The sequence below is a fragment of the Phaenicophaeus curvirostris genome, chromosome Z (genome assembly GCF_032191515.1).
Source record: "Phaenicophaeus curvirostris isolate KB17595 chromosome Z, BPBGC_Pcur_1.0, whole genome shotgun sequence".
NCBI classification, from domain to species: domain Eukaryota; kingdom Metazoa; phylum Chordata; class Aves; order Cuculiformes; family Cuculidae; genus Phaenicophaeus; species Phaenicophaeus curvirostris.
In genome coordinates, this window is record NC_091431.1 from 24,938,050 (window position 1) to 24,964,015 (window position 25,966).

General features: G+C 38.3%; 1 protein-coding gene across 9 annotated transcripts in view; it reads left to right on the forward strand.

The window, feature by feature from the left end:
• The window catches only part of NTRK2 (neurotrophic receptor tyrosine kinase 2), a 215,489-nt gene that overhangs the window by 82,134 nt on the left and 107,389 nt on the right, over positions 1–25,966 (forward strand). For 3 of the 9 annotated variants that reach the window (XM_069880276.1, XM_069880277.1, XM_069880280.1), the window contains 2 exons: positions 9,829–9,897; positions 10,740–16,676. The exons of 4 other annotated variants lie outside the window; for them this stretch is intronic. In XM_069880276.1, coding sequence (XP_069736377.1) covers positions 9,829–9,897; positions 10,740–10,777 — 107 coding nt within the window. In that variant the 3' untranslated portion in view covers positions 10,778–16,676. Of the gene's footprint in view, positions 1–924; positions 978–9,828; positions 9,898–10,739; positions 16,677–25,966 lie in introns of those variants that run through there. 2 more of the 9 variants (XM_069880278.1, XM_069880279.1) reach the window with 1 other exon arrangement.

Here is a 25,966-nt window from a genome sequence, read left to right on the forward strand (position 1 = left end):
TGCATTTCAGGCACTTTGCTAACCTTATTACAGTTATAACACTGCTCTTTCTTTAGAAAGGAAAATTCAGAAGACGCACCTCAGCAATGCTACAGATAGCACCTTTCTTTCATGGTTCTCTACCTACAAATTTATATGGTGGTAATACGTTTAGGAGTTATTTTCTTTGGTTGGGTAACATGACAGGAGATTGTTCCACATGCACAGAGAGGGAATGAATACTTCTACGGCTGTTCACACAGCTTGGAAAGTTATGTTCCAAGTGCATCAGTGGTAGCAGACAAATAGGATTCAAATAGGATGTGTAGCATACTGTGTGCCAGATGTGAATGAAACACCCAGCAGCTCCAGATGCATGAACACAGCTTCAAATAAGAGTAAGTCTTACTCGCTTACTTCGTAATAGCCTCCCCTGGCAGTTATGGCAATAAGCAACTAAACATGGTATGCATTACAGATTCATGTCTAATTTATTTAATGATAATTAAGTTTATAATTACATCTATCAAACTTGTTTACTTTATCCTGTCAAGTCCTCAAGTAAGTCTTCAGATGGGATTTTTTGGCTCTAATTCAGGTGCAGTTAGCCTGTTATGTGTGGATTGTGTTTTATTCTGTCAAAAAGGTGCTGTAAGAGGTAGCATTCATAAATAGAGTGGGAGCTTCTCTTCTTCACAAGATCATTTTCCTTCCCGGTTCCTTGGAATACCTTGTGGACCGTGATCTTTTGAATGGAGATGAGTTTTGTGCCCATGTAAAACTGAGAACAGAAAGAAGCAAACCAAGGCCAAACTGGAGTAAGTGCCCATTGTTTCACCTTTGGGTCTAAGTAGCTGTGATTAGGAAGACTCAAACTGCTTCTTTTAGTACTGTGTTGTGCAGTATTTTTCCTTAACAATACTCTCCATCTTCTGTGTTTGGGAGGAATCACAAGGACATTCACAGCCAAGCGCTGTCTTTAGTGTGATTGCAACTTACTTCAGTATCTGGGGAGAAAGAAAAAGTTCCTGGAGCAGAAGAGGTGCAGAGCCTGAATGTATGTTTCAAACTGCCTACAAAATGTATACCAGACTTTGAGATGGCTTTTCAGGAGCATAAATCCATACCATGAATTTCATATAGAAATATTCCATGCCTCATCCTTCTCTTCCCACAAAGCCCACGTGTTGGTGTGGAGGAGGACAGATGTAGATAAGGTTCGGTGTAAGGCAGCTGTTAAGACTGTCTCTCCTGTGTGCTGTGACATCAGGATTTGTAGCAAGAAATAACTAGCAGGGCTTTTGGAGTATCTTGGTTCCCCCCTGCTCCGTGGGACTTGTGTCTTAATTTTGCTCTCAGGAGATAATTTGTGGGGTGAAGTAGTTGAGCTAAGATTGTATCAAACTGGAGGAATGATCTCTGGCCCAGAGAACTTAAAGTCTGCACCAGATGGAGAAAGAAAAGATGCACAGAAATGATATAGTAGCGTTCATGGAGTGAAGCAGTAACTGGGCTAGCTGACATTTTTGGTCTTAATTCTTTTTCTGTCAGTCCTTTATCTGATTACAGGCCATGCACAGATTGATTTTATTAAGGAAGGTCATTAATTGCCACATGGAAATGCTTTAATAGTTGTGATGGTAAAGGAAGACAGTTCAGATCAATGAAATAAAAGTAAAAAAAAGGATTGTTACACTAGAGGTGCTCAATGGTTACTATATGGATCTTGTCTTGTATTCAGACTTAAGAGACTTAAGGTAAAATGTCATAAAAAAGAAGCTGGAAAATTGCTCATAATAAATCTGAGGCCTGTAGTGATCAAAGGAGTTAATATTGTTGTAAGGCAACTGTAAGCAAAATAATCCCATTATTAATGAATATGTATGATATAGTTCCGTAGCTCTTTCTGTACTGGAATGAGCAACATTATTTCCTTAATTAATATATAAAAACCAACTTGCCAATTCTTGTCAGAAGGCCATATGTTGAAAATGTGGAGATGTGGATCCTTGGAATTATGCAAACTAACGTACTGGTAGTGTTGGCTTCAGTAAGACATAATTAGGTTGTGTCCTTCATGTGTTCCGATATTCTTTCTTGTGGGTGTAAACTGACACTTACCAAGAATGTATCTGTGTAGCAGCATTTCTGTATTTTATATGCATATCCATGAGCGTATTAAACACGAATGTTAGGGATGTCATAGGGTAGCCAGCCTTTTTTTCTTAACAGTTTTGACTTTTTATGTACTTGTAGAAAGCTCTAAGAAAGTGTTCCTTAATATATTGATTGATCTCTCAGGCATACGGTGTTGCATGCAAAGAAAGTGTGAAATAACCTGCAGACCTCTATGTTTTAAAATGTGTATGCAGGTAGCAATTGCAATGGATTTCTATTAATGTGCATTTTCTTTGGTTCTGTGGGGACCTGCTGTTACAGCAGAGTTCTCTTTATAAATCTAAGAAGTTGCACGTTCACAATCTCTCTTTTTGACTTTAACCTGTCCCCAAATTGGAAGCTGTGCAAAATACATGCACGGACCAGCTCTGAGAACTGATGCTTTGAGCTTCAGCTTTTAATGTCCGTGACACTTCCTGATCAATAGCAAGCAAAACAACTATACAGCAGCCACGGCAGCACTGGAAAAGGAAACGTCTGCTGGATATTGTGCTGGAAGAGGGAAGTGTAATGACTGTCCTTGAGAAAGACAGTGTAATTTGTCTTTAGGAGTGCTGAGCACAAATGTTTCATTTTTCACTGCCTGGGCACATCTTCCAAAGTATTATACTGGGAAATAAAATAAAAACTCCAAATCAGATTAAGGAAAACCAGATTAAGATAGTAGATGATCCAAGTTAGTGATGTAGAGGACTGTTAGCCCAGAATATTTTTGGCGTGTTAAAATTCTGAGTAGACAGGTCAGTAAAACTGTTGGTTCTAACTCACTTCACATTGAGAACAGCTTTAGAGGGCTCTGTACTTAAGTACATATAATTCTATTTGACCCCTTTGTAATTTTATGAACTTGTAGGTCAATTAAACAAACCATTAAGCAGATTGAATGCTGCTTGTGTACTTAGGTATGGAACATAAATTTAAACATTAGTGCAAAATCTAGTGATAGTGGAAAAGAAATCCTAAGATACTGCAGCATTTTGGAGAATTGTAGAGGAGAGCAAAACATCCAAGTTTTGTCTTACTATAAATAGTCCTGAGATTCATATGATGCTGTACTGTGTACTGTCTTCCTGTTGTTGTAAGCATAAGAGGGTTAAGACTTTTTATCTTATTGTACAACATCATGGGATGGAATGTGAAATTCAGATCCAGAATTTTCTAGGAATCCCTGGTCTCTAGTAAGTCAAGAATGTGTCCAAATCTGTGTGGCTTTAGGTCTTTGTTTGTAATTTATTTGTCTTCTATCCATTCTTTTATCTTTAAGTAAATAAAGCAGTATTTACATATGTCATTATAGCTCTTAATGACATGAATAAAAAATAGTTTCAGTGCCTCCTAAGGTAAAAACGATGTTTAGAAATAAAAGAAAAAGTTGTATTAAATGTTCATGTTGCTGTGCTCTGAAATACAAGGCAGTGTTGAACCTAGTGCCTGCAAAAAGTGCAAAATCCTAAGAAAAAGTATGGATTTCTTCAGACTACTTTATCTGCTGCTGCTAAGTAGGCATTGTTTTAATGATGCAAGACATTATTCTTTATACAATAGGCGTTCTCTGGAAACCTGTTCACTAGCCTCTCTTTACTTTCGAGTAAAAATGAGGCGACATTTTGTCCTCATTTTGCTACATCATTAGCCACTACTGCTCTTTGAAGCAGTGGCTCAGGTTCAAGAAGAAAATAAAACAAGGAATGAATTGTTTTACTTAATTTTCAACTTGAAATCAGAAATTGACAAATTTGATAAGAATACCTTTTTAGGTAATGCAACTACATTTTCTCTTTGCTTTACTCGCTTGCACTTAGCAATTTGAGCTTTCTCCATATAAATTACACTTCATTTGAAAAAAAAAAGAGATACATGTTGTGTTAGGCTCCATTTCCTGCAAGCTGGAAAAAGTAAAAATGTAAATTGATTTTTGTATCAAAATACTCTGGTTCAAGGCCAGAGGTAACATTCTGCTTAGCTTAACCATGTGTACGTGGTGGAGAGAGTGTAATCAAACTTCACATTATTGAAAGTTTCAGTTGCTCAGCACTTCTCTCCTTATTCTTTTCCTTGAATGCTTGGGTTTACATACAAGATTGCCAAATTTATGCAACTTATATGTAGAGACATATTTGGAGAGTGGGATGTGAGTATATGAAACTTAGTTATAAACTGAGTTAAGTCATTATGACAGAAAACTTTCAATTCCTCTGGCAGACTTTAGGTCAAGTTTGTAATGACCAGTAAAATTTGCCTGCAGACCTCCAATTTAGGTGCAGGTTATTGAAATATAGTATTTCAAGTCCTGCTGGAGTGAAAAACGATCCATACAACTAAAATTTTTCATCTTGCTTTGTGAAAAACTTTCAGAAGGCGACCACATCGTAACAATTCCTTTCTGAATGACTTAGTTGAAGGCTTGTAGGGAACACAGCCAGTGAGAAGTGGTGTCATCAAGACTGTTTGGGACAGGTAAAATCGATCCCACGGACGTGTGACTATCCCCATAACAGTGATGTTCCCAAACATGGTAATGCATTAGATGTGATGCCATTAACTACTCAGTTTTGTGTTGTGTGCTGTTTAAAGGAGGGAAAAAATGCCTTCTTTGCATATAAAAAGGATCATCTTTATACAAGGCTATTCTTTCAATAGGGTCTTTGTGCTATTATGTTTTAATTTTTATGCTGTCTTCTCTAATGAATAGAAAATCTAAAACCAAATGGTCTTAAAGGCATTTTGTCCAGCTCCCAGTGAGAATAATAAAATCTGAGGAATTTATGGATCATCCAGTATCTGCCATACAGACCTGCAAAGCTAATCAGATAGTCAACTATGGTACTTCCAGAAAGCCAGATGTAGGATTAAAAATAATCCCCACTGTTAGAATCATAGAATCATAGAATAACCAGGTTGGAAAAGACCCATTGGATCATCGAATCCAACCATTCCTATCAAACACTAAACCATGCCCCTCAGCACCTTGTCCACCCGTGCCTTAAACACCTCCAGGGAAGGTGAATCAACCACCTCCTTGGGCAGCCTGTTCCAGTGCCCAATGACCCTTTCTGTGAAGAATTTTTTCCTAATGTCCAGCCTAAATCTCCCCGGCTGGAGCTTGAGACCATTCCCTCTTGTCCTGTCCCCTGTCACTTGGGAGAAGAGGCCATCACCCTCCTCTCTACAACCTCCTTTCAGGTAGTTGTAGAGAGCAATGAGGTCTCCCCTCAGCCTCCTCTTCTCCAGGCTAAACAACCCCAGCTCTCTCAGCCGCTCCTCGTAATACCTGTTCTCCAGCCCCCTCACCAGCTTTGTTGCTCTTCTCTGGACTTGCTCCAGAGCCTCAACATCCTTCTTGTGGTGAGGGGCCCAGAACTGAACACAGTATTTGAGGAGCAGTCTCACCAGTGCCGAGTACAGAGGGAGAATAACCTCCCTGGACCTGCTGGTCACGCAGTTTCTGATCCAAGCCAAGATGCCATTGGCCTTCTTGGCCACCTGGGCACACTGCTGGTCCATGTTCAATCGGCTGTCAACCAACACCCCCAGGTCCCTCTCCTCCAGGCAGCTTTCTAGACAGACTTCTCCTAGTCTGTAGCTCTGCACAGGGTTGTTGTGCCCCAAGTGCAGGACCCGGCATTTGGCCTTCTTAAACCTCATGCCGTTGGACTCAGCCCAGCAGTCCAGCCTGTTCAGAACCCTTTGCAGAGCCTCCCTACCCTCCAGCAGATCAACACTTCCACCCAGCATAGTGTTGTCTGCAAACTTGCTAAGGGTGCCCTCAATACCTTCATCCAGGTCATTGATAAAGACATTGAAGAGGGCTGGACCCAGCACTGAGCCCTGGGGAACCCCACTGGTCACTAGCCTCCAGCTGGATTTCACACCATTTCCCACCACTCTCTGGGCCCAGCCATTCAACCAGTTTTCCACCCAGGAGAGTGTGCGCCTGTCCAGGCCAGAGGCTGACAGTTTCCGAAGCAGAATGATGTGAGAAACTGTGTCAAAGGCTTTACTGAAGTCCAGGAAGATACATCCACAGCCTTTCCCTCATCCAGCAGCCGAGTCACTTTGTCATAGAAGGTGGTCAAGTTAGTTTGGCAAGACCTGCCTTTTGTGAACCCGTGTTGACTGGGCCTGATCACCCGGTTCTCCTGCGTGTGCTTCATGATAGCACTCAAGATCACCTGCTCCATGACTTTCCCTGGCACTGAGGTCAGACTGACAGGCCTATAGTTCCCTGGATCCTCCCTGCGACCCTTCTTGTAGATGGGCACAACATCAGCCAGCCTCCAGTCCAGTGGAACTTCTCCAGTCTTCCAGGACTCCTGGAAGATGATGGAAAGGGGTTTGGCCAGCACATCTGCCAGCTCCTTCAATACCCTTGGATGAATCCCATCTGGCCCTATAGACTTGTGGGTGTCTAGTCGGGCTAGCAAGGCTCTGACCACCTCCTCTTGGATCATGGGAGCCTCATTTTGCTCCTCTAGCTCCTGGGTTTGTACACAGATGGAACAACTTTCTTTACAATTAAAGACTGAGGCAAAGAAGGCATTAAGCACCTCAGCCTTTTCCTCATCCCCTGTCACTGTTGTTCCTTCTGCGTCCAATAGGGACTGTATGGTCTCCCTAGTCCTCCTTTGATTATTTGTATATTTACAGAAGGATTTTTTATCTTTCACAGACTTTGCCAATCTGATTTCTAGTTGAGCCTTAGCCCTTCTGATTTTTTCTTTACACAATCTCACTTCCCTCCTGTAGTCCACCCAAGAGGCCTGTCCCCTCTTCCAGAGCCCATAAACATTTCTCTTCTTCTTGATATCACTCAAGATCTGTCTGTTCAACCAAGCTGGTTTTCTCCCCTGCCAGCTTTTTTTCCGGAGCATGGGGATGGCTTTCTCCTGAGCTGCTAGGATTTCCTTTTTGAAGAGCTCATCTGGATCCATATTAATTATAATAATTCAAACTACACTTTCTGTAGCACATTCTGTTTGGTGGAGAACTGTTAGACCTTAATTTGATGTGCCCAAAGTAATGTATTGCAAAATCTTTGTAATGTTTGTTTTGAGACTAATGATAACACGGTCCTCACTTCAAAACTCTGAATGAAGAGCTGATGTTGGAAATTAAGTATCATCAGGTTAAATTTTGAACTACTTATTATTTTCTTTATTGTCTTGGACACATTTGCATCTGAGAGAGAGACACAAAATGTTCCTTTAAAGGATGAATGAAGTTCCGTCTTCCCTTGTACAGGGAAGATGGATAGCTTTTTTTCTCTCTTCCGCTTTTATTTTGAGTTTTTTATTTTTATTCTTGTACTTTCCTCTGCAAGTCTGAGTGGCAGCTTATATAACAGCAATGTTCTTTTAAAACTAATATTAAACTCAGAATCCAGTGCCCTGGAAGCAGCTGAAGCCACAATCAGGCTTTGACTTAACCTGCTGAGCTTACTCCTTTTGAACTCTGAGAAGCCAGGTGAGAGTCTCACGGTTAGGAAAAGAGAAATGATCTTCTAAATACCCACTGCCCATGATATTTTGCCCCTCTTAGCTCAGTTGCTCCAAGTAGTCAGAGGGCTAGTGTACAAATTTAAGTCCAGATAGCCTGCTACTTAATGGGCTTTTCCCCTGAACTGTTATTTAGAGCACTTCTTTTCAGTTTATGTGCCTTTATATTTCAGTCCTTTATTGTTGTTTTACCTGTGTCCTGCCTTACCATCCCTCTGATCCCTCCTTCTGCTCCCGCACAGTTGTTCTGTGTTTCTGTGTCCTTTTCTGTTCTACATGCTTTACCTGGTTGTTTGCCATGTTTCAGTGAATAAAGCAAATAGACTCTTTTGTTTAGCTTTTTCTTTTCTTTCTTTCTTTCTTCTTTTTTTTTTTATTCCCTTGTAATAACTATTTAGTCTTCCTTTAAAAACTTACATATTATGATCAATTCTTGCGCCTCCCATAGGACTTGCAGGACTCTGTTCTTCTGCACTTCTTGACTTTTGTAGGCTGCTCAGGTCCTAAGTCCAAGTCTTCTTCTATGCTACTTGTTTTAGGCATCACTGTTGACTACTGGAGTTACTAATATACTTCCAGATGCAACTAAGAATATAAGCAGATCTGTTATCTACCTTTGTATTGCATAGTACTGTACACTTAATAGTACTTCATCAGTTAGCAACTTCACAAATGAGAATTCAGAGGTAACTTTAAACACAGCATTGTGAAACACTACAGTTTCAGCAGATGATTTTAGGAGCAAACTGAAAGTTCAGAAGGCTCTCACTTGCAGTTATTTGCCTTGGTGTTAAAGGTGTGGTGTAGATGCATGTTTTTATGTAAATACGTATATCTGTCCTTTGACTTAGTGTCCAAGACATATGCAATCTCACAAATTTAAGAGAAGAGCATTCCACAGAATAATGACCTAGGAAATTAGAAGGGAACATAGCAACCATACAGTAGCTTTGAACTTTAGACTACCAAAACCATGATGATACTTCTTTGTTTCCATCTAACCTATAACTTCCAAACATCCTTCAGAAAATTAATTAGGAGATAATGATTAACTACAGTGACTCAATAAAAGTCATAGAATGGCTTGGCTTACAAGGGATCTTGAAGATAATCTAGTTTCACTCCCCTGCAGAAAGTCTTGGAAGAATCTGTCACTTTTGTACCATATGCAGAAATGGATCCTCAGTCTTCCTCCAGCTCTGTTAGACGGAGTTTGCAACATGCATATATAGTCACAAGGGTCTATATGTTTTGTAGCTGTGCATGTTAATGGGCTGTGATGTTAATACACTGCACAATGAACTGAATTTTCAGTGACAGGATTTTGGTTTTGAATCCTCTCATTAAGAATTTCATGGTATGACAAAACGATATTAATTCATTTTAAGATATTTTGTGTATGTGAGATGAGGCAGTAGAAGTAGCAAGGATCCGAATGATGTAAGCTTCAGTAAGAGCACAGATTCCAAAAATAATGTAGTGTTCCTTAAAAGTTCTTAAGATACTTGTCACTACATGTGGAAATGTCTGTAAGAAATTATTCTTCTCAGGGTTAGTTTAGCCTAGAGCCTTCCTGCCTAGGTAAAACAGTCCGTGTGCAGAAGACTAGCTGTCCTGAATTTATGTTCACATCAGCTGATACTAAGTTCTTGTCTGTGAATTAGCCAGGTCCCTTTGTTTTTTCTTGATGTCTTGCACTAAACCTTATCAATTGTTCCAGAGAAAAGGAATTTTTCCATACCCTTTTGGAAATCTGTGGTGGCTCAAAGCTTGCATATTCAGCTTCTGAATGTGCCATCACCTACTTTCTGGGTAGAAATACTTGAGTGCCTCAAGGTTAGAACAAGCAAGAAAATGCAAGTAAATTAATTGTTACTTAATCACTAGCAGTCAAATTCAACTTCTCTTGAAACTGATAGCATGAATCCCCTTCGTTTAAATCAAATAAAGATTTGGCTCTAAATTGCTGTTTAAGGGCTGTGGAATATAGATAAGCTTTCAGTCTTTATAAACGCTAAGAACTTTCTAGAGTAAGGTTCCTCCCCCTGACCTCCCCCACCTCCAACCTCCCCGCCCCCAAAAATCAAACCAACACCCCAAAAAACTACTGATGAAATTTACATTTGCAAGATTATCGTACAACTCTCACATGTTCTTTTTTTTCAACTGTTATTAGAACAAGTAATGGTGACTGTCAACAATGATGTACATAATAACTCAGCTGCATCAGATAACAACAGACTGGGTAAGACAATGCTGTTCTAGGAAGTATTTATGCTACAGAGTCAGATAGTTGGATTTTGAACAGGGCCAAACATAGTTGCCTTTGAAGTCCTTAGCCGTAGACAGTCAGGTAACGTTTTGCAGGATAGGGTTTCTCCTCCTCAGAACTGAACATAAGACAGGGTTTTTACTTGTGCTTCAATGTGCCATTATAGGTAGTTGCTGATTTTTAAGTTCTTGTTGATATTTATTTTTTTAGGATAATTAACTAGTATTTCCCTCAGCTCCATTTTTTTTCTGCCATTATGAAGTCATTTAATGACCTTAAGGGCAAGAGCCTGTTTGGAGCAGGCAGAAAGGATGGTGTGTGCAGAGCTAAAGTGTGAAGCAAAGGTTACAGAGGAGTCTGGTTGACGGACCAGACCAGACCAGATCAGACCAGACCAGACCAGACCAGACCGAGAACTTGATTGTGCACCCAGGCTTGTTCACCACAGGCCTTTGTGCAAGTCACTATACCTGACTGAGGTTTTGCTGACTGTTGCGTAGTACAATCCCTGCTCGTAGTGTTCTAGATTTATTGCATTACAGCTCAATATGAATTATTTTGATACGTTGAATACAAATGAGTAATAAGCCTTATATGTTTTTAATTAACTAATAAAATCATTGCCCATAAGATAAAGCTAATGTGTAATTTTTGTAAATTCATATACAGCTTTTATTTAACATTTTCTGTATGCTTTAAATGCATTTCATGTTTATATGTTTGTTAAGTATTCATTTGTTTGGACTTTTGTATTAATTTTTCTTTGACTTTTTTTTTAAAGCATGATTTCTCATATTTTATTTTGTTTCTTTTAGGTTTTGTTTTATTTCATAAGATCCCACTGGATGGGTAAATGAAATAAGGAAAAGATGAGAAAGGGGATATTGAGCTTGTGGAAGCTGTATGCTGCACACTAGGGAGTGGACAGTGTTTTTGCCCAGTGAAGTGCCACCTCCCTTGGATTTCTCTTTTAGATATTGGTTGTGTTTGGAAAACTGTAGAAGTACATTCAAATGAGTAGCTGTTTTTGCAGAAGCGAGGCAAAGCCAAGCTCTGAGGCAGCTATTAAAGATATAAAGAAAGTCCAGAAATAAGCTATCACAGTTTTTCCTATTGCCTTGTTCTCACTGCATCTTCCAAAATGATATTGAGATGAAATCATGTTATATTGTTTCCTCTATCAATTTTTATCTGTTTGAATTTAACTGGAAAGATGTTGTTTTTATAAATAATATTTATCAAAGGTGAACTGCAAAGTTGCTTTCATTTAGTAGCTCTGCAAAACTTCCACGGATGTTTGAGTGTGTGTGTAAATTTATTGATTTCAGTGGGAATGCTCACATCCTTAAAGTTAAATTCTTGTATATTTTCAAGATTTGGCCTTAAGTCCTAATGCAGTAAATTTCAGAGCTTTCCTTGCAAATCTTATTTATCTGTGTGGCTCCACTGACTTTACCAGGAAGGTGGGGAGAGCATGAGCTGTATATAGGAAGGTGGCAATACTGTTCATTACAGCATTTGGATATTGAACTAGTGCCATCACTTACACATTCAGTTAGGTTGTGCTTATTCAATTTAGTCCATACGTTTGGGTAAGTGTACAGATCTTTAGTAGGCTGGAAGGCTGATTCTGAGCCAAGAATAAAAGCACTATATGGTTGATCCTTCAGACTGTATACTTACAGGCCTATTAAACTGTTCATATTTAACTGTGAAGTATACTTCAGGGTATGCTTCAGTATGCTTCAGAGGAGAGCCTACTTTCTCCTGAGAAGAGCTTACTATAACAAGTAAAGCTAAGCAAAGGCAGAAGCATTTTGCAAGAGCAAGGACTGCATTTAAATGTAGTACTAGACATTAATTTTCATGCTATTTACCTATCAAATCCTGAGTTTATTAATTTGATCTTTTCAGTTTAGGGAGTTGTAGGAAAGATGAAGTTTCTGGTTTTTAACCAAGAGTTAATTTCAAGGACTAGCAGCAGAAGACTGAGATAAATGCCTACATTTCTGTGCATTTTGATTATATTTCTGAGATAAAGTTCATTTTAATTCATTAAAATAAAATTTAGTAAATACAAAGAGATGGTATCGTTTAGTCTCCCTGTGTTTGCTTTTTGTTGTTTCTGTTTTTTAATTTCAGTCATTTTCACTCTTCCATAAAAACACTATTATTTTTTATTTTGCTGTGGTCTTTTACAGCATACACCACCCCTCTCTTTCTACAATACTGTCTTGACTCTTGTCTATCTCTGTATACTTGTTTGCTTTTAGCCGCTTAGGACTCTTAATCCTTTGATTTTCCTCTTGTATTCTTTTCATCCTCTCTCATCCAGAGATTTTTATTCCTGCTGTGCTCAAGTTTAGGAAATACCCTGTTAGTCATGAAGTGTGTCTGGTTTTGCATTCTTCTAGGCCTGTGTAGTGAGATATTTCCTTTCTTTTTCTGCTGGGAAAGGGAGTTGCAGTTGCTAAAGTGCTTTCTTCACTTCTTCAGAATCAATCCCAAAGATGTATTCTCCTAGGACTAAAACATGGGAAGAGCTGGAAGTCCACTGATGACCTAGGAATTGTGGTGTCTTTGTCACCCTTCACATGCTGTAGGGAGAAATTGGGAGAAATGGCAGCATATAAGGACATCCACTGTAGTTCCTGTTTGAAGTTAGATGTCAACAAGTGTTCTGCTGCTTCTCAGAAACAACATTAGGAATGTCTGCCTTTTTTCCTCTCTAAGTCTATGTGGACATGGTCTTACTTTAGATTTTCTCTTCTGCTTGCTGATTCTCCTTGAATTTCCTTTTAATTATTTTATTCTCATCCTTCTTACTTACCGTGGATTTCTCCTCCTGTTAAAATAACATCTGATGCCATTGAGCTGATTCTGAACCAATGGAGTATCATTTAGGTCAGTAATATTTGAATTGAAGTCAGTGGAGTTACATCAAATGTAAATGAGCAGATCTTGACCCAGTAGACCAGATTCCAGTCTTTAAGTTTTGCTGGGACAAAGTCAACATATTTCAGTTATGTATACACAATTTATTGCCAAATGAATGTAGTGAGAATCTGAACCCTTTTCTTTTGGCAGGAAAAAGGTAAACTTGCAGAGCTGGAATTTGGCAGTTGATTTTTGAAATATTTAATTTTAAAAGGTAGTTCTTTCTGATTCATAATATTTATATGCGTAAATGTGCACAGTTATTGGGGATTTTGCATAATTTTTTTGTAATTTATTTTGTAGCACTTTGCAGTTCATCTTTACGGTGTAGGAGTAAGTTTAACCTTCAAATATATCAGCATGTACTGACGCAGTATTTTGGATTTTGTGTATTCATGGAGGTAACTTTAATAAACCACAACTGATTTATGCACCAGTGAAATATATATATATATATATGTATAGTAGAATATCCTTCTTACACATTTTATACCGTATCTTTTATATTAGTCACTGAGTGCATTATTACTTGGTGCAGATATTCACAGAACCTTATGGATTACAGCATGTGATTTGTTACTCATAATGCCCTAACACAGATGTTTGATGCTTGATGGGAAAAGACTAAACGTTCCTAAAATGGTTTCTTTTCACTTTGTGGACAGAGCCTCTTAAAGCTAAGGGAGCTAAGCTTTTAATGTGGAAATTATAGTACCCACTAGCTCCTGTCTTTCAGCCTCATTGTAAGTGACATTGCTTGTAACTGTAGAGATTCTGATCTGCTGAAGTGGTGTTGGTTTACAAAGGCCTCAGTTAATTACAAATTCTTGACCTCCTTAAAATAAAGTGAGACAAATAGGAATCATGCAGGAACCATTAACATGGTAGAAGTTGCTGCACATCCAGAATTTGACATTAAAAAGCTTTTAGATTGTTTCACAGAGCAATAAAAAAGGCTATGAAACATCTAAAGGCAGAGTTGCTATTTTTTTTTCACTGTGCCAGACGTGAAACTAAAATAAAAGCATATTTCTAATGTTCTGCTAGAAGGAGTTTATTTATACTAGAATTTAGTTTAAATTGATATTCCATACACTCAGAGAAGGTCTGAGATAAGCTGTTGAGCAGTTTGATGTACAGTTTAGTTGGGGGACTGGAGAGCAAGCACTACTAGGGGTGTTCTGGTGTGAGGCAAGACATCATCTGCTCTGTTAAACAGACTTCTTTGGGTCGAATTTGTGGAAGTCTGACCCAGTGGTCAGGTCTATCTTTTAAAGGACCACATCGTTCCCAGGAATAGCCCAGGGTCTGTGTTCTGCTTGCTGCAGCTGCCTGCTATGCCATGCAAGGTGGGGGCCTTTGCAAAAGCTGTTCCTGTGGAAGAGTGTTTGGGCACAATGTCTTTTTTTGATGGGAGTCGTGGGAGCTGGCCACTGGGCCAGATGGAAGCTGCTGTGACACGTTTGCATAGCCATATGTATGTTTCTGAGTACCCTAACCTGTGCAAGCCAGTCCCCGGCTTTTCCACTGCCTTTACCGGCTTGATCTCTCCTGTGAAGCAGTGAAGAAAAACATTAATTTCAGTGGGAGCAAGATCCTTAGGGGCAGCAGACAGTGCCAAGAAAACCTGTAGACAGCCAGTTGGAATCAATTCTGCTTCAAATAGTTCTCGCAGGAATCTCTCTTCTTTTTTGACAGCTGACAGGAGCACTAGAAATCTGTTTCTTCCACAGGGTGCATCCAATCCCTAACTCCAATTTTTCAAAGATTTAAAAGCTTATTGAAGTTTGCCATGTAGGAATCATCAGTACACTTCCTACCGCTTCTTTAGGCAACAGCATTCATGCCAAGGTCCAGTTTCTCAGTCCCCTCCCCTGGACTTCCATAGTAAGTTGACATAATCATCAGCATGAAGATGAGCAATTTGTTTGCAGCTTGCTGTTAAAGTACTTATAAGCTTGCAAATTATTTGCAAAGTTGGAAGCTGTTATCAAACAGATAAAAATGCATCCTTTCTGGCATCTTTTTAATTCAGCCCTCTTTTTCCAGTTGCGTATTTAACATCTGAAATAATTTGAAAGGTTTTAGTGGATAGCTTTCAAAAAAAACCCCAGAAGCTTACTTGAAGGTTTTTAGTATTTTCTTCTTCATCATCATTTTATCTGACTGCTTCTCTTCTGTCCAGTTTTCAGTCTTTAGATTCTGTCTTTCCTTCTCTTTTGTTCTTGAGAGAGCTCAACATCTTCCTTCGTGACCTGTGGTAAACTGTCTTCTCCATGAAGTACCAATGTGCAAGGTCTTGGAATATCCTTTTGAGGGGCTTTGCTGGCATTATATGATGGTGTAAAGTATTCCAGATTCTAGTGTAGGCCCACATTGTGCCAGATTTTGTTGTCAGATCTCCACAACAAGAGTTCATGGGTGGTTGGAAGTATTTAAAACTATAAATACAGTGTTATAGGGAACACAGAGCACTGCTACTGTGTATTTCACATGTTTCACAGCCCATTTCATTGTCCCACTTTCATGGGAATGTGTATCCCAAAACTTTTGAAGCTGGCTTCCAGTTGTTCTGTTTTTCTTTTGTACGTACAAATTAAATCTGCCGTGAAAATAGGAAATTATGCATTAATTGGAAACAAATAGCAGCTTAGTTTCACAAGCATGTAGACTGTATGATCAAACTTGTAGATGTTAATTCCTTTCAATCAAATCTCAAGGTTAACTGATTAAATTGTTTTCATTAAAAAAAGATAGACCGAAACAGTCCACATTAGAAATTGTATTGTTTTGATGTGAACATACTATATACTCCTCATTTTAATAACATCATTCAACAATTGGCATTGTTTTTGCAGCTGCAAGGAGTGTGGTGGATAAGCACACGTGTCCCGTCCGGGAGCATAGTTGTAGGCAGTGTAGAGCCAAACTGCTCTCGTTTTGAGGAGAGCAGTTTCCCCAGAGATCCTAGAGGCAGCAACTCACAGCAGTGTTACTAAGCAGATTATGTCTTAATATAGGAGGAAGCTCATTGCATACACATTTTCACTGTAACTTTGTTCTTTGGCTGGAATGACAAGAACAACCATCTAGGCTTTCAGGGAACTATCTGATACTTAAGCAAATAGAGGGTGAAGTCATGGCCTTCTTGTGACGGCTTTGATTTTATCTTGATGTAAAGCAGGGTAAGGCTCACTTCTCAGGCATGTCCACAGAACAGAAAAAGAAATGCTGATATTTTCCTCATTTTTTTATCCCCCTCCAGTGATTTTATTAATATTACTGGCTTTACTAATGTGCAAGCAGAATTGGGCTGCCATGCCACTGCATAAACCTAACTCCAGAGTCTTTGGCAAATACATGTGAAATGTCTTCCATGGCCAGTCAGAACCCTATGCTCCTTGGTCTTTCTTAGATTTCAGGTTCAACTTTAACATGGGAAGAGAGTACTTCTGTTGCTGTCAAAGTGTAGAATAGAAACATTCTTAACTAAAATCTATTTTTCACATGTTGAAAAAAAAGTAATATTCTAAATTATAGCACAAAAATGCAATCTACCTTACCATCACATCACATCACATCACATCACATCATAAAAAATACTTTGCTGTAATCCATCAGCAAGCTGTGAGTCTTTTATCACTCTCCTGCCTCTAATTCTTCATGTTGAAAGTGTTTTATATTTCTTGTAAATAATAGACAATCATGGTTTTTATTCCCAAGTACTACCATAACAATTTGGACAATCTATACTTATAAAAAATGTACTTGACAAACTTACTTTTAACTGGCCAATAAAGTTTTATAATTCATAATCACTGTGTCTTTCATTCTCTGTTAATTTAATTACATCTAGTATTTCATTAGTAATTGTGCATTGTATTGGAAAATATGTGAGTCTTGGAGTTTGTCCCCTGTTATCTGTTGGCATAAATGTGGTTATTGTTACTTTTATTTTCTGATAAACAATGAGATTCATTCCTTAATTATATTTTTATAGCATCTTGAATGGTTACACTATTTAAAAAAACAGCCTGTCGTTGTCTCCTTCCAGCACTGCTCGCCCCCCACCTCAAAAGCCTGTTTGCAATAGTTTTATTTCTGTTGAATTTAATTTAAATATATGCATGTTTAACATGTTTAGCATGTTAAATGTATGCATGTTTAACTTGTACCTTACTTGGCGGGGGGAGGGGGGAAGCTGTGTGTCTTCAGATGACTACATATTCGGCTGTTGGACGTAAGACAGCAAGTTTTAGATATCAGGCCATGATTCCTCTACTCAGAGCCTGAAGCACAAAAAGTTCGTTGTTGGAATGCTCAAGTAAGCTGAGCTGATTTTCCAAAATATATTAAGGACATATCATTGCTGTGATTTGAAGGATTTATTTTGCTTTGGGTCTTCTGTTTGTTGCCCTGGAACATCTGGATTTCTGGATTCATCTAATGAAACAGAGTCACAAGAATGTTGAAATGGTTGTGACAGCTTAAGGCCAAGTTTTTCCCTTTTTTTGCTTTTTACCAGGGCATGTCATATTTTCCCATTAATTTGATTGATATTTGGGCAATAGCAGATATGGGTCTTGTGTTACATGTTCATTTTCTTGCTTCTGAAATGTTTGGTCATGTTTTTCTCTTATGGGAGCTCAGCATATATCTGAGCATTGTGCCAAATCTATCTTGGGAATTTCAAATTTTTCACCTCTTGGCATAATTGTGATGTCATGTAGAATCGCATGTATGTTTTTTTATCAACATCCATGAGAAATATGCTTTTGGAACTACTTTGATGTGTCCTCAATATCTAGAAGAAACAGGCTCCATATAAAGGTCTATTCTTTTTCTTAGAGAAGCTTTCAATAAGATTTGTTACAGGTAAATTGTGAAGTTGGTTAAGGTGATAGATACAATTACTTTAAAGAAGGTATTCAAACAATATGAAATATTAGATTCATGAAAATGCTTTACCAAGTAGAACATATTGAAATGTGATGTATTGGATATTTTTTTGACTGGCAGCAAGCTTGCCATTGAAATACTATAGGGTATAGTATGATAATATAGGGTTTGCAGCCTCAGCAGAGCAAGCAGTTATTACCTAGGGAGAACAAAGAAAAAATGAAGCTAAATAAAAGCAAAACAGCCGCTTACACTGCTCAGGATAAGAAGTAACAGAGTCTTAATGATCTGGATATTCCAAATCAGTATAAAAACTTCAAATAAGTGTTCATTTTTAAATGAACCTGTATTGTAACTTAGCAGTATTCTTATAAAAGAAAAGTCTTCATTTGATCCTATTATATGAGGAAAAAAAATAAACAGCATGTATTAAATAGTTTTATCTTGAGAAATTGTGTTTTCTAATTTTTCCATTAACATGCTAAAAAAGAAGTTAATTTCATTGCTTAGTTCTGTTACTATTTAAAAATAAAATTAATTTAAACCCCACCTTTCAGGTTGAGCAATTGGTGTTTCTTTCTACATTAATAATCAGACTCTAAAGCAAAAATGCAGAGTGCATAATAAGCAGATCTTCGTATATTGCAGTTTCACGAGAATGGTTGCAAAAAGTCTCAAAATTATGGTTTCTGATGTATGTAGATAATGCTATTGAAAGACATTTTTAACAATGTGTCTTACCTGTGGAAAGCAAATGTAGTATGTAGGTTTCTAAACTAAGTGTTCTCTGGTTAATTTTTTGATGGTGACAGATACTTCAGATTTAAATGATAATGTTTTGTTTAGCTCCTGACTTGTTCTCTAGAGCTCTAGGAATTTCATCATCAGAGCAGATTTAAAAATAAAGGAGCCACATGTCATTAGAATCTATAAACAGAGAGTGGAGTTTCAACTAAAATAATACTCCAAAACCATAAAACTGCAGTTCATAGTGTGTAATAAAAGACAAAAGTGGGTAAAGAGAATAGAAAAGTGCATTTGAAAGAGGTGAAAATGAATTCAGATTAGAGTTCTTGTTTGATGCACAAGTTGCGTTTAAGGTGAACAGCTTGCTCTTGTAGTTGGAAAAGAGTAATTTAAAAAGGATTTGTTTGTTTTATTTACGCAATTTGCTTTTCTACTATAGTTTCAAAATTCATAATTTGTTCCCATTATACCATTCTTACGATGCTATCATTTTTCATTGTAGTGTACTTCAGATATAGTTCCCTAATACATTCAACTGTAATCAGTAAAATCCCACATACTGTCTTGAAATAACTTAGAATGTGAACATGACAGTGTCTTTCATTCCTGCATTTGCTCTTGCCACATGGAAGTGCTGTGCTGTTTATATATCCAGAAAAAGCAGAGTATTCAACTGGCTGTTCTAGCCATGACACTTTCCCAAGAAAGCAGTTACGCAAAAGGAAAATATGTAAGCGTGTGTTGGGAACCACATATCAATGACACCACAGATCATATTTTCTCAGTAACTTTTAATAGCTAGTATTAGGTATGAGAAGTTAGAGAACAGAAAGTGGTAAAACCCTTAGCAGCCAGATGAGCAATTGGTTGTGCAGTTACTTGATGACTACTGTGATCCCACTGAGGAGTCACCACGGTTTTTTTGGAAGATTTTTAGCGTCCTGAGACCAGTTAAAGAACAAAAAGCCTGAAGTATTTTAATATTTTCTTGCATTCCCTCCCATGATTCACTTAGCAGTACCAGATCATCTGCAAAAGCTAAAGATGTTATATTTCTTGAACAGTGTTGGAACCCGTGCCCTTTCTCTTCCGGTCTACACAGCAAGGGGTCCATGGATAAGTTAAATAAAAGGGGAGGCATTGAGTCACCTTGTTTCACACCGATCTGGATCTGGATAGGATCCGACTCACCACTTTTCAATTCGATTTCAGTGTCTGCAGCACTGAAGTCGATGATGCCTCAGGAATGGGAACATGATCCAAGAAAAAAGCTGTTTCTATATGAACCTTTGTCTGGGGGCTGTGTAACATTCTTTCAGTTTGTTTTCAGTCCATGCGAAGTTCTTATAATGTCTTTACTCCAGCAAACTGAGTAGACCTTGCTGTCTAAACCAGAATTTCCCTTTCTTTTTCTGAAGATACATGCCATTTAACCAATTGTAATGCATCCTCATGAGACCTAACATGATGCTGAGGTCAGAGCTTATAAATTAGCTTAGACTTTCCTGCCTCAAATGGTCCCAGAGTGAAGATCAATAGAGCTAGCCATGTCAGAAATTCCAATTGCACTTGTACCTAGTTAATGTTCATAAGAAGTTGGTTCACTTCTGTTAAATGTCTTAAGAATCTTAGGAAAAATCCAAAGGCTGTATATACTTGTACAGATTAACTGTTGGCTTTAGAACAAAATGTGAAGTCTTGATAAACCTGTTCTTTGTAGAAGAAAACATAGGCATAAGACTCTCATTTACATTCAGATTCAGAACAGTACCTTAAAGAACGTTGCCTTAAATGTGAAGGACAAAAGTTAAAAGTATGAAAGAATATCAGTGTTGGCTTCCTCATGGTAAGCCCTGCTCACTGATTTTTCTGTTAATGTTATGTGATCAGATGAAAGACCTAGGAAGTTAATTTCTCTCTCAGTTTTATCTTTTATAAGGTAAAAGTAAGTTTTTGGCAGTCTGAAGTACTATGTCTGCATTGTAATACAGCTGTCAGCCTATCTTGGTAAAGTGTGTCTTCTGGGTACCGGTCAACCCAGTGATATATATATATCTCAGGGCCTGATGGGCCATGTGAAGGGTTCTGCCACACAAGCAGTAACTCTGTTATTACAGATTTCTTAGCTATGTAATTTTTCAATACATGTGATTTTTTTTTGTAAATATGACCCAAATAATTAACTCTGCATTTGTTTGCTTCTGAGATTATGAATCAATATCAGGTAAGTTGACTGTGAATTGTCTGAGCATTTATTTTTTCCAGTAATCATGTGACATTTGAGATATGTTTTTTGAGGTAGAACACTCAGAGACCAGCTTTCTATTTGCTATGTGGTGTAACAGGTTACCTTTTCCTGTATGTCAGCAGTGGTTTTCCCTTGGTACTGAGTATAACCTCTTTCCAGTTTAAGAGTCACACTTTATCACTCTTCATCATCATGTTAAAAAAAGCATGAAGTGACATGTGCTTCTTCAAGAAGGCAGCAAAGATTTATCGTAACTGCTTTTCCTTTCTAAAGAGACCGCCAAGTTTCTATTCCCTACTCCTATTTCACACTTCATTGGAATCCGAATGTATGAATAACGCTGGTGCTGTTGAGCTCGACTACCCTGGGACCCAAGTGAAGTTATCACCTCTAGTTAGAAGGTGATGGCATTGCCTCTAGGGGCAGTTGTTCCTGACTGTGGGGCTGCTGAATTTGCTGCTGAGTTCTGGTCTGAACTTTGCAAGTGATGAGAGTGGCTGTAACCACTTGTGATTTGTAGATTGCTCACATGATAGCATTTTGATCAGTGATTGCCAGTGCACCGATACTTGTGCTGGGAAAGGGCAACCCTTGACACATGAATCAGAGAGGCAGAAGATTGATGGCAGAGAGACTGATTTATCCTGTCATCAGTCTAATTACACAGGGTTTGATTGTCTCTAGGAGGGAGGTAGAAATTATAATAAACTTATGATTTTTTTTCCCAGGTCTTGCTAAGTGCCATAAATCAGGCTACTGTGAGATTTATTCATTCAATACAGAATATAAATGTAGTTTTAACTTGCAGCATTCACAAGAAATTCCATCTGCATGTTGCAGGATGCAAAGAAACTGTGCAGATGCTTGCCCGGTTACACCAGAGCCTTGGCTCTGACCCCAGATAGAGCACAGCACTGTATTCTATAAAATAAATCAGGGGTGTTTATTAATCTGAGATTTTTGTTATCACCACAGTTATGGACAGGAGAAATCTTGCACACATGTGTGGTCTTGCCTGGAGTCTCATCCTTCTCTTACTCATGTAATTTTATCTGCTGTGGGATTCTAGGGAGGGCTGTTTGTTTAGTACATTAAATTGTCCCTGAGTAATGCGTAACTGCTTTCTTTAGCATTCCGAAACATTTTGTCATTGCTACCTACACATCACAAGTCTAAGTGCACAGCTTGTGCAGCCTGATTTTCCCATGTCTGTCCTTGCATTGTCTTTATGTTTATGCTATGCGGCTGTAAAATGCTAACCAATCAGTCTGTCTGGAGGTGAATGTACCTGTATGGTATGCAAAATTACGAGGAACTCAAAACAGTAGAGACTGAGGAATATATAAGTCAGATCCTTTAATGATTTCACATTGGCTGAGAGACCAGTTTATTTGCCATTCGTAAGTACTACTACTCCCTACTATTTGGGAATGGTGAATTTTAGAGCTTGAAAATCACTGTCTGTTAACATTTATAGGAGTAAACATTTTGGGTCTTGCCAGACATTTAACATAAAAAGGAAATGCTGGCAAAATGAAGCAATGCAATCTTAATTCCAAAACTGTAAGGCTTCTGTAGCATTTAATCCATAATAGCCAGATTCCATTTAAGATCTGTACTTATCTGTAGTTTCATTCTTTCTACAAAATTATCTTTTAGGAGATTATGTAGGTGTAAAATAGTGCTATATATTACAGTTCTAGTCATGTGTTACTAGCAGAGTGAATAAAGTAATCTCATTTTTTACTACTAGGAGTGAATAAGTTTATGTATGATACATACTTTGAAACTTGCTTTAGAATCCACATCTGTGGTTGATTCAACAGGGCTAGCTCAGGACCCCAGTGTTTTTATGCTGGTGTTTGAATCATCATTATTTTGTTGGTATTTATTTTGCAAGTGATGGTCATCCTTAAACATATGGGTTTTTTTCATTAAGCATTATAAGAAATATTCCTGGGTGTGAATATTAGTTAATGTTTTTGCAATAATTACTTTGCTATTTGAAATTAAATTAGTGCCAGGTGGCATTGCTAGTGACAAGAAACATCAGAAATGTGTTGTAATCATACCTTTGAAAATTAAGTTTCATTTTAAAAATTATGTCTTACATTATTCTTGGTTTCTCATAAGAATGTAATTAGATGAGTAGCTCAGGACTTAATTATTTCTTAATTTTGAAGGCTGGTTAGATAACCTAGCTGTTTGAAGTTGTTATATCTTCTTTCCTTGGGTTTTGCTACTGCATCATGAAAACATGGAGAAATTGGCTGATATGGGAAGAAAAGTTGCTGCTATATCAACGAACCTGGTTCTAATGCCTCTGGAAACTGTCCTGGAGAACAAAACCGTCCCAAAAACTTAGTCGATGAACTATGTACTTTTTATAGATGAGTTTCTGTATCCATCTAAGGCAACAAAACCAAGTAGAGGGAAACCAGCAAAATCTGAGGACCTGAGGCAGTGGTGTGGAGCCAGGTACCTCTCTAGGGATCGCAGGCTCCTCTAGTTACCTGTATGGTCTGGCTGCCCCTGGCAGAAGCCCAGTGAAGCTGTTAACATGTTGATTGCTTCCTGCCTTCCCTCTTCTGAGGTGTGTTATTTCTGTAGCACAGAGCCCAGCTTAAATCCTCCCAAAGGGGCGTGCGCCCAGGCATGCTCCCAGTGGTGGAACTGCACAGATATGGTGGATGGCTTCAGTGGGTTTATGTGATGATTCTGTGCTGTAGTGCCTTCAACTAGTGGTATTTGCTGTGCAACCAGGATTGCTTTGCTTCTTTCCTCCTTCTTGTTGGTTATTAAGGAGGAGGAGGGAAGGGAGATGCTGCAGGAGAGATTCACTTTTGCTGGCTCTCAGCCTAATGTTAAGCAGTCTTGAGCAAGCTGGCTTGTCTGCCTCACATCCAACCCCTCCTCTGCAAATCCATGTAACTATGTGACTGAAAGGTGAAAGACCAAAATCTTGCTAATTTTAATATCCCAACAGCACTGTAATGAAAACCTAATTCCATAGCTTTTGCATTTCTGATAGCATGGAGCAAATCGTGCCGTCTTTAATCCTCACCCTGGCAAGACTCCCACTGATTTCAATGGGAGTTTTGTCTGAGCATGACTAGAGTTGGAATTTAGGTTTTGATCCCACAATAATTCCTCAGCAACAAAGAGAAATGGATTTTATAGATTTTCAGTTAAATATTAGGAAGACATGAAACTGTCACTCTCTATAATGTAGTGGTACAAATATGGGCAATTACTTTTTTGACATTGCCTCTTGGGAATAATACAGATCTATTACTTTAACCCATTCCTAACATAATTCATGTGGAGCCATGTATTATAGATGCTGTTTTTCAGTCACACAAATAAGTGCCACAGCACAACAAGACTTCATTTGCCAAAGAGGTTATCATTACTCCTAGTACAAAGACTGCAGTCCTGATTCCACTGTCATTCATAGGGATTTTGCACCATTGTCTATTTAATAAATTACTCTTTGTTGATGAAGGGAATTAGACTCTTGGTATTGCCATTTCACTGTTCACAGGATTTCAAGTTTCATGTTGGGTTTCACTCTTACACCCTATCCCCAAATTTATTTTCTCTACATTTTTGATGAGCTAGCTAGTTGGAGCTTAGCACATTATTTTGAGTAAAAATGCCAAACAACAATTTTTGAGTCAAATGGATTCTTTCTAGACCATGAAAATGAAAACCTTTCTGTTCACTGAAATGATCGTATAAATGTGAAGACTCCAGAGTCTGAACAAAATGCTGAGTGATCATGTTCCTACACTGAAGTCTGATGCTTGGCTATTCAGTATCGGTGTGCTTGAAGTGAGAGTGTGCATTTTTCATGCACATGGGAACTGCATGTTTCTGCCTTTTGAAGTCTGTTCCTTTCAGATCAGCTTGTATGCGACCATTGCAGACTCCAGTTTTGAATCTAGTCCAGTGCAAGAGAAGGTAGTGTCTGAGCATTATTTGTTTTATTTTGCAGTTTCTAAAGGCAAGATTATTTTTGTAGATAACTCACAGATACACTAATTAGGGGAGTTAAATGGTTTTCTGCTTCAGTTGGTGCTAATGCTGTACATGTGTTCGTTTGAGTCACATAGAATTACAAACCCATGTTATTTCTGCATTGTAGAATTTACTTCTGATGGTAGTCAGGAATAAGGCTATGCTATCAGCTGCCTATAGCAGTTCCTTTTTGAAAGTATTTGATTTCCATGCAAATCAGTTCTGATAAATCTGTTGCTAAGAAACAGCCATGACTGAATTTTTGGTAGAAAAGGAAGTTGCATTGAGACTAAATGAGTGCCAACATTGAGACTAAATGAGTGCCACCCTGACATACTTAACAAGTACCAATGCTATTTAATGCTAACGTATAAATTAAAACATCACAAGAGGCCATATGGACAGTTGGAAATTGACTATTATGGCGTTATAGGAAGCTGCAGAGCTAAGAAATCATAGGGAGATATTAGAAAAAAGAAAGGGCAAGTGAACCAGGTTGTCAAAAAAGAATCAGTTAAGAAGAGCGAGGCAAAACACTTCATAAACGAAGGAGTGACTAAATAAGCAGCGGAGGCACATCAGAGAAAAAGCTGAGGGAGAATGCTTGCTGAAATATTCAGAAATAGTAGAAGAAGCATAATTAATTTTTGAAAATATTATGTGCAGCATCCTCAACAAAGAGAAATGCTGCTTTCTTTAGGGCCCTGCAGAACAGAAACTGATACTTACAATATTTTAGCAAAAACATCATTGTGGTTTCATGACCAGTTTTGTGACCAGTTTCACTACTAATGCATCCATTTTCAAATCTGCTGTAGCAGAATAGTCACAGCTTCATTTGTCATATGAGACAGCAGAGCTAGCTGGTATTGTGCAAAGAGTGTAGGGCATTTTCCTACTTTCCATAGAGGCAATTTCAAGGAAGGATGGCAGGAGAGAGGTGACGGGAGGAATCTCTTGCAGATGAGGCATCATGTGGTAGGGAGGAGGAGATGTCTGTAAATTGCAATAGGTGATCTAGAGGCAAGTCAGTCAGTTTGTGCTGCTACTCCCATGTCTTGTGAGTGATACTGCTGGAAGAGAAATTTGACGTATTGCCTTTCTGTCCATAGTGTCATTTGCCCCTCTGCAGTAATTTTTAAATCGGCATTTGAAGAGGTTTTTCAGCATGTAAGTCCTCACTACCTTAGG